The following is a 16,370-nucleotide window of genomic DNA, read 5'->3' on the forward strand; positions in this document are numbered from 1 at the left end:
GATTGTTGATTCTATGTTGCATTGTGTTTTTGTGTTTGTTATGATGTAAAGCACTTTGAACTGCCTTGCTGCTGAAATGTGCTATACAAATAAAATCTGTTTGATTGATTGATTTTGATTGATTAAATTAAAAATACAAAATTTGTTTTTGGTTTGTTTGTTTGTTTTACTTGCTCAACAAAAAAAAAAATTCTTATGAAATCTAATGATCCAAAACATAGAAAGAGCTACGGACTACGGAAGAGGATCAGGGCCACCAAAAAAACAACAACTGACTTTAAAGTCAGAATTCTTTTTTTTTAGCTTATTTGATGCATTATTCATACAGGTTTTCAAAAGGCTCCTAGAACAATTGACAAACTTAAAGTCAAACCAGATCTACAGGGACTTTGTTGTCACAATTTACATTTTTTGCAGTTTTGCAAGTGTAACAAACAAACCTTCAAATTATACAATGTCTTTTGAAGAAGTGATAAAAAAACAATAGATAGAAATAATAACAAAACAAAAATTGATAGAAAAACCTTCATATTTTTGGTTGAAGTTAATTTGAAATTCCATTCTGGTTGGAGAAATCCTGTGAAAAAAATCTTACACTGCAAAAACACAAAATATTACCTGGTGTTTCTGTGCAGTTTCTTGTGGAAATATCTTAGTGCACTTAAAACGACTAAAATAACTTACAAATAACTTTATAGCAAGAAATATGAGCTTATTTTAAGTAAATAAGTCTTTAATATTGATGACAATGTGCTGCTAGTTCGACTGGTTTTGAGTATTTTTAAGTGACGTGTCTCCACTTTGTCGGCAGGTGGCGGTAGAGCACTCGTTATGAAGAATCACCATGACAACACGCGTTCGGCTTCAAGGATGCTGAGAGAAAAGAACGCGAATCACTCTGTGACGTAATGCGATGGCGTTGGAAAGAGAGCGAGCGGGACCCCGGTGCTGCCTTCAGGTGCTGCTCCAAAATTTTAAAGCCGACGCCAACAGGATACATTTACTGACTTTAGGACTGTAAAAAGGAAACATATCAACGTTTACTATTAAATAAACGATTATTGTGATTGTTTAAAATACATGGACATTTGTATCAAAGGCAAGAAAATAAATGTAAACATTTTCACTCATTTGCATAACGGTGAAGTTTGCAGTTTTAAGCTGAGTTTTACTCTTAAGACACTTAGTAACTGTTTTTAGCTTATAACTTTTTAATAGTTGGCTAAAAAAACAAACAGCCATGAATCACAAGGGGAAATATGATAAGCTTACTTTTCTTTGATTTCAAACCTATGACAGCCATTCTCATAAACATTGAAAACTAAAACTTATGTTACCAAACGGAATCACAAAATGGTGGAGATGGTTAATGTAAATAAATGAACTGATGATGAGTTCAGTTACTTTATTTTATTAGAAACTTTTTTAAAAGAAAAGTCCAAGGAACGTCCAGTACAAACTGAAGACAAAGACATTAATAAATGCTCATGCTATGTTCTTGCTAACTTTTAAGTTTGGATTTGCATCGGAAAATGAAATAAACATAATTGTATTACAGTTTAATTTAAAAACAACTGACCTGATATGTAATATTTCACCAATGTATGCTGATAACAATGTATTTCTCTGCATTTCAAACTTAAAAACAATGTGGTAACACTATTTTCCCATGTTACAAATGGAACTAGTATTTTTTCTTAACAAGTATTTACTAATGAAAAGTTACTTTAAAGTGTACTAAAATATCTGTAGTAGAAACTAGACCAAAAAAAAAATTATTTGGTAAGATCAAAATATCCATCATTTAATATTTAAGATTGCATAATCAGACGGCCCAAAATATAAAGTTATGTGGAAAGTTTGGTGTTTTAAAAATAAAGCAAAAGAAACATTTTTCCAAATCAATTTATTTCAAAATAAAACTCATGAAACTTTTATACTTGCCACGTCTGAAAAACTTTTAGTCTATATAACCCAACAAGCTATAATTTATTAAGTTAATTTAATTTTCTAACCTGGAAAAATAACTAATTCTCAAATTATCTCACCAAGCCAGAACAAAATCCATTAATTTCCCTCTTTTTCTTATTACATTCTTTCAGATTTATATTCCAAATAATAATAAAACACAATGCTAATTAACAATATGAAAAAGAAGATCTCCAATTTTCTCGAGCTTTCCTCGCAGCTAACATTTCCGACAGCCCCTGAACGCATCACCGGGCTGCTCCGCTTGCAGCTTGGAGCGGGCAGCGCCACGCATGAGTCAGGGAGCGACCTCTGAAGGAAGCGGAGCGTCTGGGTGAGCATCTCTTCATTCCAGTGTATTTTTGTTTTTCTTAATGTTCTGGTCGGAATGGTGAGTTTACGGGAAGCTCGGAACATCCGTCGCTTGTTATGCGTCTGTCTGTCAGATCCTGACAGTGATTCTCCTGCAGGGATGCTGCGGCGGCAATTTGTTCCACATTGTAACTCTTGACTTGATGTTTGTCAGGGCTGAGGAGCTGCTGCAGCTTATGACTGCTTTCAGCGCATAAAGTTGGATTATTAAACGAGATTTCTGACGCTTTTGGGGGAAAGATTTAAGAGCTGCACACCTGCAGCAATTAGGCGGTAATTTGTCTAATTAACTAACCTGCTTTATGTGACATAAGTTCAAATGGAGCATTTAAAGGCTGTTGCTAGGGAAGAAAAAGTTTAAAATTATTTACATGTTACATAAGATGCATTTTTAAAATTTCATCATTCAGTTTGGATTGATATATTTTTATTTTTATTTATTTATTAGTTTCATGGACCATAGTATATTCCCCAGAAAGCAAGATTTCAAACGTGAACTAGGGCCATGGTTGATAGACAAAAAGATCATTTTGGCAAAAAAAACAAACTTTTAGAATGATCTCAAAAGGTTTTCTAGAGGAAGAACTGGATTTTTTTTAGCTCAAAAAGTTAAAGATTTGCAAGAACAAATCTCAGTCATTTTTATGTTATTTTGATATATTTTCTAGAAAAAAACGTGAAAATTTTCTGAGTTTGCAAAGCGGAACATTTTTGACTTTTGGAATTTTTTCTAGTAAATTTGTGGGACCTCAAAATTTCTGATTTTTTAAAAAACATTTGTTTTAGATAACTCTCAGAAATTCTATAGGAAAAAAAAATCAGAAAACGTATTAACTCAGAAAAATCCAAAGTTTTCTCGAAAAGAAGAATTTCCGAAGGTTTTCTTCTCTCTTTTTTTTGTCAGAGTAATTGCAGAAATTTTCTAGAAAAGCAAAGATATTTCTGAGGTTGAAAAGTCAAATATTTGCTCGAAAAAACACAAATTGGAAAAGTTAAAAATTTCTCAGAATTCTGGTCTTTCTTTCTCTAAATGTTGACTTTTTTTTTTTCAAAATTTTGACTTTTTTTCAGAATTTTGACTTTAAATTTTGACATCAAAAGTCAGAATTCTGAGAAGCTCAAAACTTCCAAAAGTTAAACATTTTTGACATTCGGAAATTGTAAGTTTCTCAGTATTCTGTTTTTTTTCCTCCTGATTTTGACTTTTTCCTCATAATTCTGATTTTAACCACTTTATGTCAGAAATCAGAATTTTGAGATGTAAAGTCAGATTTTGTTTGTTGTCAGTGGCACTAATCTTCCTCCATATACCACATCTTGAACATATCGTCAGGGAAAGTTTTCTCTCTGTTCTGTTCCAGAGAAGCGTCCAGGTTGCGTCTCCATCAGGATGACCTCGGCACCGTTTGGGATCAAATCTCCAGGGCAGCCATGAAGTTTTTTACCGGCGTCGCCTCAGGCGCTGACGCTCGCTCCAGTTCTGCTGCTTGGGACCGGGAAGCGCAGGAAGTCGCCGTCAGGAAGCATTATGCCTGAGGACGCAGCTGAGGTTGAGCGTCCCGTTTTTGACGAGTTGATGGACAGGAAGCTCTTCCCTGCCTGTGGATTTGACATTCATGCACCGTAACTGGGAATCGGTTGGGAAGGTGGACTGAAATACTCTGAGCAGGTATTTCCCTTCGTTCCTGGAAAGGTTTGGTTTTTGGGTGGAGGTTCGGGGTCAAAGGTTGGATATTTGGCGGTTGGATAAAGATGGAGGCCGGAGCGGAGGCGAGCCCACATCAGCACCAGAGGAGGAAGCCTGTGCTGCATGGACTGGAGGACCAGAAGAGGGTGAGTTAACCACAGAATCATCTCCGCTTCTTTTTTCCCACCATTGCTGCTTCTGGCTGGTGTTTCACTGAGAAACAAGCAGAACTTTAGCTGAAGAGTTTGGCTTTTCTTCATTTAAAGTTGACTTTTGGCAACATGGAGCATGTGTGATTGGTTCAGTGCAGCAGACGGACCACATAAAGTAATCTGGGATGCTTTTCTGGTTGGGTGGAGGACTTTATTAGAATTTTCTCACTTTGAATTTGAACTTTAATCTCAATAATATTACTTTAAACTTCTGCAGTAGGATTAATTGTTATCGTAACTCATTCTCGCTGTGTCGGCTGTTCTCTGCATTTTAATGGAAACATTTTTATATGGAAACATTCTTGTTGGTCATAAAAACAGTAAATTTAGCCTGTTGCAATATGCAGTTAATCAATCAATTGTATGATTAATTAGTTTCCATTCCAGCGATTAATCTTTATCCATTTTGTTTATGGTTTCTGTTATAATTGCTGTTGTTTTTTGTTCTGTGTTTAATTTTGTATATGAAGTTTGTAAAATTAACATTTATTGGTGTAATAAAGAACAAATTAGTGTTAATATGTCCAGGAAATGAACAACAACATTATTGTTTATCTTGATAATCACTGGAACAATTTATCATCCAGCAGATTTTGTTGCTGTTTGTGCTGCTTTTTGGTAAAAAGTGTGCATGTTTTGGATGCTGGAGCATGTTTTCTCTGTTTTCCATCTCGCGTTTCGCCACCCAGAGGTTTGTTGCTGATTGCAGAACGCAGTGCGATGTGTTGGGTCATGATCCTGACGGTTGCATCACTCCGTGCTGCTTTGTATCTAGGAGCTGTTGCAGAAACACTGAGAAACGTCAGAGGATCTTGTGGGTTTTTTTCTCTCTCTGTCGCTCAAAGTGAGCAGAGATTTCTTCTTTTTTTGGCTGTGATTGATTGGTTTGGGCATTAGTTGTCTTTGCTTTTAAAGCAGAGGTACAGCGAATTGCTCCTGCGGTGCTGCGGTGACCGTTGACATGCACAGCGGCCATAACGTGCAGAAAAACCCAACCAAATCAAACGGGGTTCATGCTTTCTTCATGCGTAACTCATGCTCTTCTGTTGTGGTTTATTGAGAAACGCTATTTTGTGGTTGAGCCGCTTCTTGTTTTATGAAATTGTGAATGTGTTTTGTTGAATTTGTGGGTCTTTTTCATGCGAGCTGAACAGATCAGAAACATGTGTTTGGATTTTTTTTCTTGTAAATGTGAAAAAAGGGACTTTTAAGTGCAGAAAAGCCGCTGATATAGTCCACGAAGTTCTCTCCAAGTCAATAAAACGATTTTAAATTGGTCTCTAAAATAAACCGGAAGCTGCATCAGGATTGAAATCACATGTGAAAACCTGACTGCAGCATTTTGTTTTTACCAAGAGGTGTTTATAGAGCATTGGAATATTCCAGTCTGAATAAAACAAAAGAATAAATAATTATTTCCAGCTCAGAGTGTGAGATAATAGAGCTTAGTTTGGCAATATTTCTTAAAAACAACGAGTCTTCAAATGTGCAATTAAAGTGAAACCAGAAGAAAGCAAGCAGGCATTTTTCACATTCAAAGTTAATTATTTCAGCTTTTTTCTTCATTTAATTGAAGAAAACTATGAGCCTCCCACTGTTTTTAATGTAAATATAATCAGATATCTGAGGTTTAGCATCAGCCGGTACAAAAAACGGCTTAAAGGGACTTAAAATCTTTTTTTTAAAAACACAAATGTACTGATTTACACGTTTATTTTATAAATGCAGCAAGTTGGATTCACTAGCTGTTCAAATATATAAAAACAACTTTAAATTGCTCAACCAGTGCATGTAGGAGAATAACAGCCAATGTAAAGATAAATAATCTGAAACGGATATAAACGTATAAAAACAAAATTCAACAAACCTTCTTTTTAAAAGTTCAGAAAATCTACAAATAATGTAAAATAAAGAATGACGTCACTCTGAGCACAAAGCATAGAATTAGACTGAATAGATCCGCCCTTATGGATTGGGAACATTACCGTACCTGATCCAGAATATTGTTTCAGTATTGGGACCAATCTGTGGAGCTTAGACATTAAACTAAAAGTCGTCTGCATAGAAGTGATGAAAACGTTTGGTAGGATTTTGTATTTTGCAGTGTAGAATGAAAACTGGTAATTTGAATTTTGAAGATTTAAAAATAAAAACTGCGTATTTCTTTCTTTCTTACCTGTGTTGGTCCTTTTCCCCTGTAAATTATTGATTTGATCAGGTGTGTTAAATGAATCACATGGGAATATGTAGAACATGAATATTAATTCAGTCCCAGCTGGTGTTTTCCCCTGATTTCCCACAATGCCGAGTGTCTCAGCAGCTGCTAATTGACTCACAGAGAAGCTTGAGGAATCCCAGAGTTTCTGGGATTTCAGCACAAAAGGCGGATATATACACCTGAAAGCTCATGTTTTTTAATTTCTTTTATTGTTGCTATGGTAACCGGCTCTGCTGCCACTCATAAAGTGATTTTATTTACTTTTTTTTTTTTTTGTTCAGCGACAGGGAACGGATAAGTGATGGAAAGCCTTCAAATGATGGGAAAGTTCAGTTTAAAACCGAATGGTTGCGTTGATTCCTAAAACAAACCGCGTCGATTTGAGTTGGCTGCTTTTATAGATTAAATATAAAATATATATTCAGTCTAATTTGGGTTAATTCAACAAAAAGGCTTCCAGTTTAATCCACGTTGTTCAATTTGAACAGAATTATTTTATTTATAGTCTAATTCATAACTCAACACAGGGAAGTTCAGTTTATCATTCAATGTAAGATGGCTGCCAGTTGTCTAAGGAAGGCCTTGAATTGTTTTTTTTACAACAGGATCATACTAAGAAAAAATTAATAGATTGAGAATAAAGATAAAATGATTCAACATTAGTAAAAAATAATGACAATAAAATCATAATATCTTAAATAAAGTCAAGCATAAGTTTGAGTCAATGTCAGACATCTTGATTATGCTAACAGTAACTCTCTGCAAACATACCTCTGCTAACTAGTTAGCTATTTAACTAGTTAGCTAGCTAGTTGACTACCAACTCATACCCTTGTTATCTAATTAACTCACTTCTAAAATCCCTGATAACTCACTGCTAACATATCCTTGCTAACTAATTAGCTAGCTAGCTAGCACAGGTATAAGTTGACTACCACCGTACACCCTTGCTAGGTAGTTACCTTTGCCAAGTAATCTTGTTATCCTTGCTAACTAGTAACTACCAACTTATACCAATTATACTTGTTGACTGGATAGCTAGTTAGCAAGAGTATGCAAAGGATAGACTCACTTCTAAAATACCTGATAACTCTGCTATCATACCCTTGCTAACTAACTGGCTAGTTAGCTAGCAAGCATATTGACTACCATCTTTGACTACACCATTTCTAGGTAGGTACCCTTGCTAACTTCTAGCTTGAGCTTTTTCATTTTTTATTTTTTTATTTTTATTTTGGATATTTAAATTATCTTCTAGTTCCAGTTTTTAAGTGCATGAAAATATTTAAAATTAAAAGGTTGTTTAGCTGACATGTTTGAAGCATTGTTTTAAGGACTTCAGGTAATACACTTGTTTTATTTCTGCATTTTGATCATTTTATTAAACCTTTCAGTTGTTAAATTTCCACTAGAGATAAATGCATCACATTCTGCACAAGTTACTAAAGCTAAGAAAAGCCATTATAATTTTTTTCTCTAATTGCTTTTCTGTTTTACATTTTCATTTGCTACCAGGTCAGAGTGTGAATTGCCTGTTTGGTGTGAAGTAGATATTACTAATAAGTTTATTTTCTTCGTCAGATTGGGTTTTTATATTTGTGTAGTCATATTTTTCTGTTCGTTTTGCGCTAATTTTGCAACTTTTTGGAAGTGACAGACCTGTTCTATAACTGCTGTTAGGGCCACAAAAAATCAATCCAGAGGCCACAAAAGGCCCCTGGGCCACACTTTGAGCACCTCTTATTTAACGGGACAGAAAACGCACAAATGTAAAGGGAATCTTCCAGAATAAAATCCTGTATTTCAGAATAAAAGCCTGTATTTCAGTCTGAGGAGGGACCCGGTTAGATTTTTAACGGCGACTGCAGTCCCGGCGGTCTCCGTGGAAACGAGGCTGAACTGATTCTCGCCTTCCCTTTTAATGGACTTCAACCAACTTAAACAAACTGAAAGCGGCGTTTCCACAGGAGCCTCCCATTGTTGAAATACTGGAGCAACATTCAGCGTCCTTCAGCAATTACCTGGGCTTTGTGAGTCTGAGATGCTGCCTGCGATCCTCACTCTGCAGGAGATAATTGGATTTTGTTCCCTCTGTGGATCTGCTGTCGCACGTCTCCTGCTCTGCGTATTAATGTTCGATGAGCAGCAATCACAGACCTGCGCGGAAAAGGCCTGAAACGGATGCGTTGCATTACAAGGAGGAGAATCGGGGTTGTGTGCTTGATGGAGCAGAACTGCAGACTTTGTTGCTGAATTAGTCGTTTGATATTCATGGTATTCATTAAACATGGATTTTCTGGAATTAGATCTTTAGCGCAGTGAATCGTCCTGCAGCTGATAAGGTGGAGGACCTCAATTAAGCAAGGTTATTTAAACATTTATTATGGAGTTTGTTAGCATACACTGCAAAAACACTAAATCTCACCAAGCATTTTTGGTCTATTCTATCTTAGTTCACTTGAAATAACAGAAAACTAACAAACAGGTAACTTTTCAGCAAAACTAGCAAATTGTTTTAAGTCAATTAATCTTTAATATTGATTTTTAAAAATTAGTAGTTCCACTGGAAGATTATTTAACTTCTAACAAAAATATTTTTACCATAATAATCTGTCAGAGGAACTAGCTCTGTTCAATCTGTATTAAGGAATTATTCACTTAAAAAAAGATAACAATTTACTTGTAAATTAATTTTGTCTGAACTAAAATAAATCAGCAAAAAATTAAACAAAAATTACTTGGTAAGATTTTGTGTTTTTGTGCAACACACTGCAAAAACACTAAAGAGTAATTTTTGTGTAGTTTGTAGCACACCAAGACAAAACTTACTTAAAAATAACTTTTCAGCAAAATATAGGAACTTCTTTTAATTGGTGATATTGGCAGATTATTTCACTTCACACATTTTTCCCAGATTAAAAGTGAAATAATCTGGCAATCAAACTACTTTTTCATCTATATTAAACAAACTTGTGTATTTTGCTGAAAAGTCACTTGTAAATTAGTTTTGTCCTATTTTTAGTGTACTAATATATTTTTAATAGAAACTAGACGGAAATACTTGGAAGAATGTTGTGTTTTTTTGCAGTGTATTCCTCCTTTCTGCATCAAAATGCAGAAAATAAAAGCTAAATTTGCAAATCTATAAACAGAAATGAAGAAATGCTTTTGCTGAGAGGTTTTAAAGAGCAAACAATTAAAAAGATTGTATCTGGTATTAAAATAAGACAAAGCTAACCAACAAGCAAGATGTAGGAGATTAATTTACGTCAATGATTATAAAAATACGATTATAATTATAATCTTATTTTTAACTAATTCCTGTTAGCTATTTTTGTCTTATTTAAAGTTTAAGATGTTAGTAATAAGAACTAGACAAAAATCTTGGTAAGATTTTGTGTTTTTGCAGTGTAAATCCTCAAACAAGATCAGTTTCTTCCCTGTGATTAAGGATTAGTTCAAATAAAAGCCATGTGAATTTTTGTAATTTATTTTTTTCCCACTCATCTCCGTCTCTCGCTAATTAAAGCTACAGAATAGCAGCAAATAGCTGCACCAAACCAAACCAAACCAAACCAAACAGTCGTTAACGAGCAATCAGCCAGGAAATAAATACATAACTTCCAGTCGCTCTTTTTGAGCAATCAATGTCAGATTTCTGTTCAATAATCAATTCCTGTCTGAAAAATGGATTGGTTTTTATCTGAAAGATTGAGAAAGTATTCTCTTTAGTTTTATTTTTTTACAGCGTGTTGTTAAAGTAATGTGACCCCAACTGTTTTCTGAATAAACACACTGAGAGGTGTTAAAAAAGACCGAGAAAAACACTGAAAATCGCCAAACTCTGTGTGAAATCTCACCATATGTTTGCCATTTGTGGTGCAGTTTGATTCGGCTTCCAAAAATAAAAACAATCAAATTGGCTCAGCAACGTTGGGTTGAATCTTTCATTGGGTTTCTCTCAAGGCTTTGTTCACGCTGCAGCTTCTCTTGGCTGCTCTCAATAAATTAATCATGTTCATCCAGACCTGCCTTCAGGTTCAGGTTCGTTCTTATAAACAAAAATGAATTCAGAGGACGAGATCTGCTCAGAATGGGAGATAAAACGTTGCTGCTGTTTTTACGCATTATTGTTTACGAAAGAAGATTTGGACTTTATGGAGCATCTTTAGATACTTTTCCAACATATTTTGATATGATTATTGCATCCACACTGCAAAAACACAAAACTTTGCCAAGATGCTTGAAATAAGACAAAACTAACTTAAAAGTAGCTTTTTAGTGGCATAAAATAGTTTTAATGAGGAAAAAAATGCTTTAACTGCAATAATTGACCAATTGATCTGGTACTTTATCAATATTAAGAAGTTACTTATGTAAAACATTTATTGCTGAAATGTTACCTATGACTTATTTTAGTTTTTTAAAGTGTATTAAGATATTTGCAGTAGAAACTAGACTAAAATAAGTTTCTATTTTTGCAGTGTATAATTTTTGACATTAAATTTGATTTACTGCAACCAAAACATTTAAAAGTTTTGCTGTAAAGCCATTTTTTTAAAATTTACATTATTTTTTATTTAGCGCCTGTGTAATAATCTGCCAGTTGAACAAATTATTTTTCAACAATATTAATGAATTACTGACTTAAAATAAACTCCCACATCTTGCAGAAAAGTAACTTACATTAAAATAAAAGTGATTTTATATTTTGGGAATTACAACAATGGTTTATTTTTCTCTCTTTTCTGCTTTTGGGCTGATTCTGTTCTTATTAAACTTTTATTTTGTGCTGAAATGGTTTGTTATGGAGAGGAAATTACAAACAATGTTAAATAAAAATGAGTTACAGATGTTTTTAGGTGAATCTGTCACTGAATAGAAATGTTTTCCTGTGATTTTCTACTCTCAGTGAGTTTAATAAAACTTTAGTTGTTTTTAAGGCTTCCTGCTAAACCTGTCGCAATAATCAGTTAATTAATTAACCAATTAATTGCATAATAAATTAAAATGTCACTGATAATTTCCATTGTGTTGATTAAATTTGTATTTTTATTAATAGTTTCAGTTGTCTTTATTTCAGTTTTATTTATTTGTTTTGGCTGTTGTTTTATTTTGAATATTTAAAATATCTTCCAGTTCCCGTGTTAAGTGGTTTTGTACAAAATTAAAGTTTATTAGCTTTTTAAAGCTACTTTATTAGCATTAATATATTATTAATATGTACCTTGAAAATAATATTAATATTTAACGTGATAAATATTAATATTTATCACATTAAATATGATGATATTTTGTTGGATTTGCCTACTTGTTTCATTTTTATGTGGACATTAGTTTTTTAAGTGTATAATAATATTTGTAATCGTGTGGCTGACATGGTTTTATGGACTTCAGCTGATGCCGTTTAAATCAGAAGACATGAGTCACCCCCCGTTTTTTACACTCGTTTTTTACACTCGTTTACACGCTAAACGAGTGTAAAGATCATTAAATAGTGAATAAAAGTGAAGGGAAAAGATATTTTAAACCAGCAGCAATTAGCAAACGCCTGGCGGAGTTCATTACAGGAGCTACCTGTGAGTAAAGCTGGTAAAATGTTGTTGAAGGGGGAATAGAGGAGCCATTATGGGATGTCTTCCTGAAGGAGGTTTTGAAATTTCAAGACGTAAAATTTCTGGAAGTGATTTGTAAAAGACACTGTGATGAGCAACACCTGTTATGAAAATGAAGGAGTCTTTATGAATGCTTGTGACTGTTGTCATGAAGTTTAATTTGGTAAATAAGGAGACTTTTAAAGCACAGTTGCATTAAAATAAGTGTCATTATTTACTGAATGATACTTCATAAACACTCCTTCATGTTCAGGTGTTGGGTTTTTCAGTGTCATGTCCGGTTTCTGACACCTCTTCAAATAAAGTCTTACTAGATTTCTTTCGTTTTATTATACTTGTATGACTTTATTATGTTATAAAATGTAACTATGTGGCCTGAGTATTCGTGGTGCCGCCCCTTTAGGCCTCCAGTCTTCAGTGATGCAGCATTCGACTCCGGCTCTGAGACGTTCGTTAGACCCGCCGATCCTCCATCTTCTCATCCGTTGGGTTGCCTGGATGTGAGGGGCCAGCGGAGGCTGACGATTTGTCATTGACGGGTTTGATTGATTGAGGAAGCCCAGCGCTGTGCGCCGCTGCTATCTGAAACTAATTGAATGTAATATCAGAGCGACGGGACGGGTGATGACGAATGGCCAGCCCTCTGTGACTCTGTTTTTAACATCAGTGATTACAATCTGCAGTAAACATGGTGGTTAGCTGCAGCTTTCCGTTGTGGATCCAAGTGTTAAGCACTTTCCTTTTAGGGTTTGTGGTTGACCTAAACGGATCAGGGTGGAGAGCAGGTTCTGGTTCTTTGCGATAGGAGGGGGAATCTAAATGCTTTTCTTGCAAACCAGGCAGCTGCAGAGGAGAGATGGAGGGGATTTATTTATTTCTTTTTTGCAGAGGACTGTGTTTGCCCAGTCATGCAGCACTGACGAGCCTTGGGCTTTAAACCGGGGGGAAGGGGAGGCTCAGAGGGTGGAGGTCTGAGGCTGGGGGTGGGGGACGGTGCAGCACCACCAGGGTCCCGGTCGGCCCTCCGGAGCCATCTGGCCTCTTCCTGGACCCGGAGGGACGGCGAAGGACAGGTGGCGGGGGCTGTTGGTGTTGACAGGACTTCTGCTTCAGGGCAGAAACGTTGGACAGGTGGGACTTATCAAACCTCATCACGTACAAAATGATTTATCAGCAGAAAAACAAGAAAGTCATTATTTTAGTGATCAATTAATCAATAATTCTGGCGATTAATCGATTAGTCTGATGATTAATCAAATAAAAAAATGACCTCTGACTAATTTCTGCTTGAATTATCATTGGTACAGTGTAGGGCTGCATCTGTTTAATTTTTGGATTAAAAAATTAGATATATTTTATTACATTTACTGTGTGAAGCTAAAGCTGCGACACTTCCAGGATTTTGGTTAAAGCATAATTAAAGACAAAGGTTTTATTCATCTTGAGTGCAAAATATACAGAATTTGAACAATTTTGGCTTAATTGTTATGTTGTTCTTTCAGCAAATGGCCTTTTTTAAACTCTGCAGTTAATGATTGAGTTCTAAATTATTATTTCAATAATCGATTATTCGTGATTAATCGTTTCAGTCCTTACAAGATAAAACCTATCAGTTTCTTTGGACATATTTCTTCCAGTTACCAGAGTTTTAAATTCATCTTCTCATCTTTCACAGTGATGAAACAAACATCTCTGGGTTGAAAATGGGACTTTATAGTTTATATTTTACGCTTTAACACCTTAAAACTCATCTTTAAATCATAAAGAGGCAGAAATCCCAACTGCTTTCCACTAAGGCTGCAACCAGAAAATAAGTTAATTAAAACTACTTAAAAATAACTTGTGGAGTTCCACACGGTTTATTATTGGGAATTTTAATAAAAACAGTACAAAAACCAGAACATGAACGGCTTTGAAAGCAAATTTACCCACATAAATGACTTATTCCACCTCTTTGTAGGATATAATTTTTTCTCTTTCAGTTTTTGGTCATTTTGTGTCTTTCTGGAAAAACAAAGTATTTTTCTGTTTTCATTTAGCAGTGATATATTAAAAAAAAGCAGCAGGTTGTTGTTGTCCCGACTTGGACTGCGCTGTAATCCATGTTTCGGGGACGGTGGGGGGCAGCGGCCGGATTCTGGTTCAGTCCGGTTCAGGGAGACGGTCAGCGGATGAACAGGTGCTGCAGATCGCTCCTGTGGTGATGATGGGATTCCTCCTTTACAGACACAGGAATCACATTTATCATCCATGGCAACTTGTAGAGAATAAACTGCAGATTTTATACAGAGGTGATGGTAAAGATGATCTATATCCTTTGACAGGTTGGAATGGCTGTTTTTGCACAGATCTGTGCTGTAACCAGCTAGCAGATGCCAGATTGTGAAGCTCCCGGTGTTGCAGAAGGAGAAAAGCAGTCGTTACTGTGTACAATAAGCATGTTTTGATTTGTTTGCAAAGTGGCAAAAAGAGACAATGGTAAATAGTCTCCTTTTTACCAAGTCTAACTAATACAATATAGAAATTACTCTATTTCAATAAGTTGAAATAGAATTTAGTGAAAACTAAGGCTAAATTAAGTTGATTTATTTAAGTTTTTTTATTTTATTCATGTGTAACATTGAAGCTGGCATTTTTAGTTATTATGCTGTGAAAATTGTTTGCTAATCAATTCTTAAGGTGCAGAACTGATTGGAAGGAAACACAGTAGATAATTATTTCAGTACCAAAGACTGAAATTGCTGTCTGCTAGCATAGAAAGCTACTGCTAGTTCTAGCTTTCTATGCTAGAACTAGCAGTAGTTCTCGAAAGCTAGAACTAGCTTTCTAGTTCTAGAAAGCTAGAACTTTCTAGCTAGAATTATTACTACTACTACTACTATTACTATAGTAGTAGTAATATTACTACTACTACCATAGTAGTAGTACTATGCCACTACAGTAGCATAGTAGTTCTATGCTACTGTAGAAAGCTACTGCTAGTTCTAGCTTTCTATGCTAGTAGCTTTCTATGCTTGTATAGAAAGATAATACTAGCATAGTAGTAGCTTTCTATGTGCTTCAATAGTAGTACTTCTACTTGTATGCTACTACTAGTACTAGCACAGAAAGCTATTACTTGTGTAGAAGTAGCTTTGTATGCCATCACTACTACTAGCCTTCTATGCTAGTAGTATATTTGATGAAGCTTTTGATTATGTTTTTCCCATTAGCTGGACGGATTGATCATAATTCCTTTGGTTCCTACAAACCCAAAACCCTAAAATCCTAAAACTATTTAAAAGTTGTATGTCATTTTATCAACAGATTTGCTGACAAATGCACAGGAAGCTACGATTAGCTTTCTCTGCTAGTAATAGCTTTTTATGCTAGTATTTGATGGCACTTTTCCCAGTAGCTGGATAGAAAACTCATTATGCCTTTGGTTACTATGTGCCCAAAGCAGAAAGATATTAAAACCGTTTATTATTTCAGGTTTTATGATGAAGAGATTCACCAAAGTTATTGCATGTTTTGCTAATATTGTTCAGCTGTAATAAATCTGATGCAGTCTCTTCCTGTCATTGGTTTCTGAAGCTGCAGAATCAGCAGCAGGATGTCGGATCAGAATGTTTGGCCGGTTTTACGTTTTATTTGTTAACGTCGTAATCCTTATTCTGCACAAAGACGCCGTTATCTTAAGTCTGCAGAGCATGTTTCCAGTAGAGGCTCCCACACCTTCTTTCCAACTGTGTGTTTTCCATTCCTGTCATCCCATCTTCACTCTAGGAAATATGCTGGAATTCAATTTTACACACCAGGAATTTCAGCTCTGATAAGGACGAATGAAGAGCAGAAAGAAAAAGGTTTTCATCTGCAGCAGCAAGTGTGGAGCCACACCTTCCTCTCGTTCCTCCAGCCGATCTCTCCACAGCCTCTTAACCTCAGCCTCGCCTCCATTATGGACGCCCCGGCGTAAATCTGCCAGGTTTGGAGAGCGACTCAAACAGCGAGGGAGAGGAGGAAACGGTTCGCTTTGTTACAGGAAGCAGAGGAAAACACTCGGTGCAAATCTGTGAAATTCCTGCAGGGATGTGGAAACATAATTGGTACACAGGTGAAAATCGCCGCTGAGGGAACATTTAGAAAATTACTGTTAGATGAACATCGGATGATGAAGTATTTATTTGACAATTTTTCAGAAACTGTTACAGCTTGGATTATGAATGACTTTTTTAATCATATTCTGCTGTAGTTGCTGCAGGATTTATGTTATTTCACAATGGTGTGTTAGGTAGGAAAAAGGGTAATAAAGTTCA

At 35.4% G+C, this 16,370-nt stretch overlaps 1 protein-coding gene across 1 annotated transcript in view; it reads left to right on the forward strand.

Moving 5' to 3' along the window:
• The first annotated feature begins 2,161 nt into the window (after positions 1 to 2,161).
• The window catches only part of nav2a (neuron navigator 2a), a 251,668-nt gene continuing 237,459 nt past the window's right edge, over positions 2,162 to 16,370 (forward strand). Inside the window, exons 1-2 of the mRNA XM_044135764.1 lie at positions 2,162 to 2,302; positions 3,702 to 4,173. Coding sequence (XP_043991699.1) covers positions 4,093 to 4,173 — 81 coding nt within the window. The 5' untranslated portion in view covers positions 2,162 to 2,302; positions 3,702 to 4,092. The remainder of the gene's footprint in view (positions 2,303 to 3,701; positions 4,174 to 16,370) is intronic.

Source organism: Gambusia affinis, linkage group LG02, assembly GCF_019740435.1.
Source record: "Gambusia affinis linkage group LG02, SWU_Gaff_1.0, whole genome shotgun sequence".
Taxonomy (NCBI): domain Eukaryota; kingdom Metazoa; phylum Chordata; class Actinopteri; order Cyprinodontiformes; family Poeciliidae; genus Gambusia; species Gambusia affinis.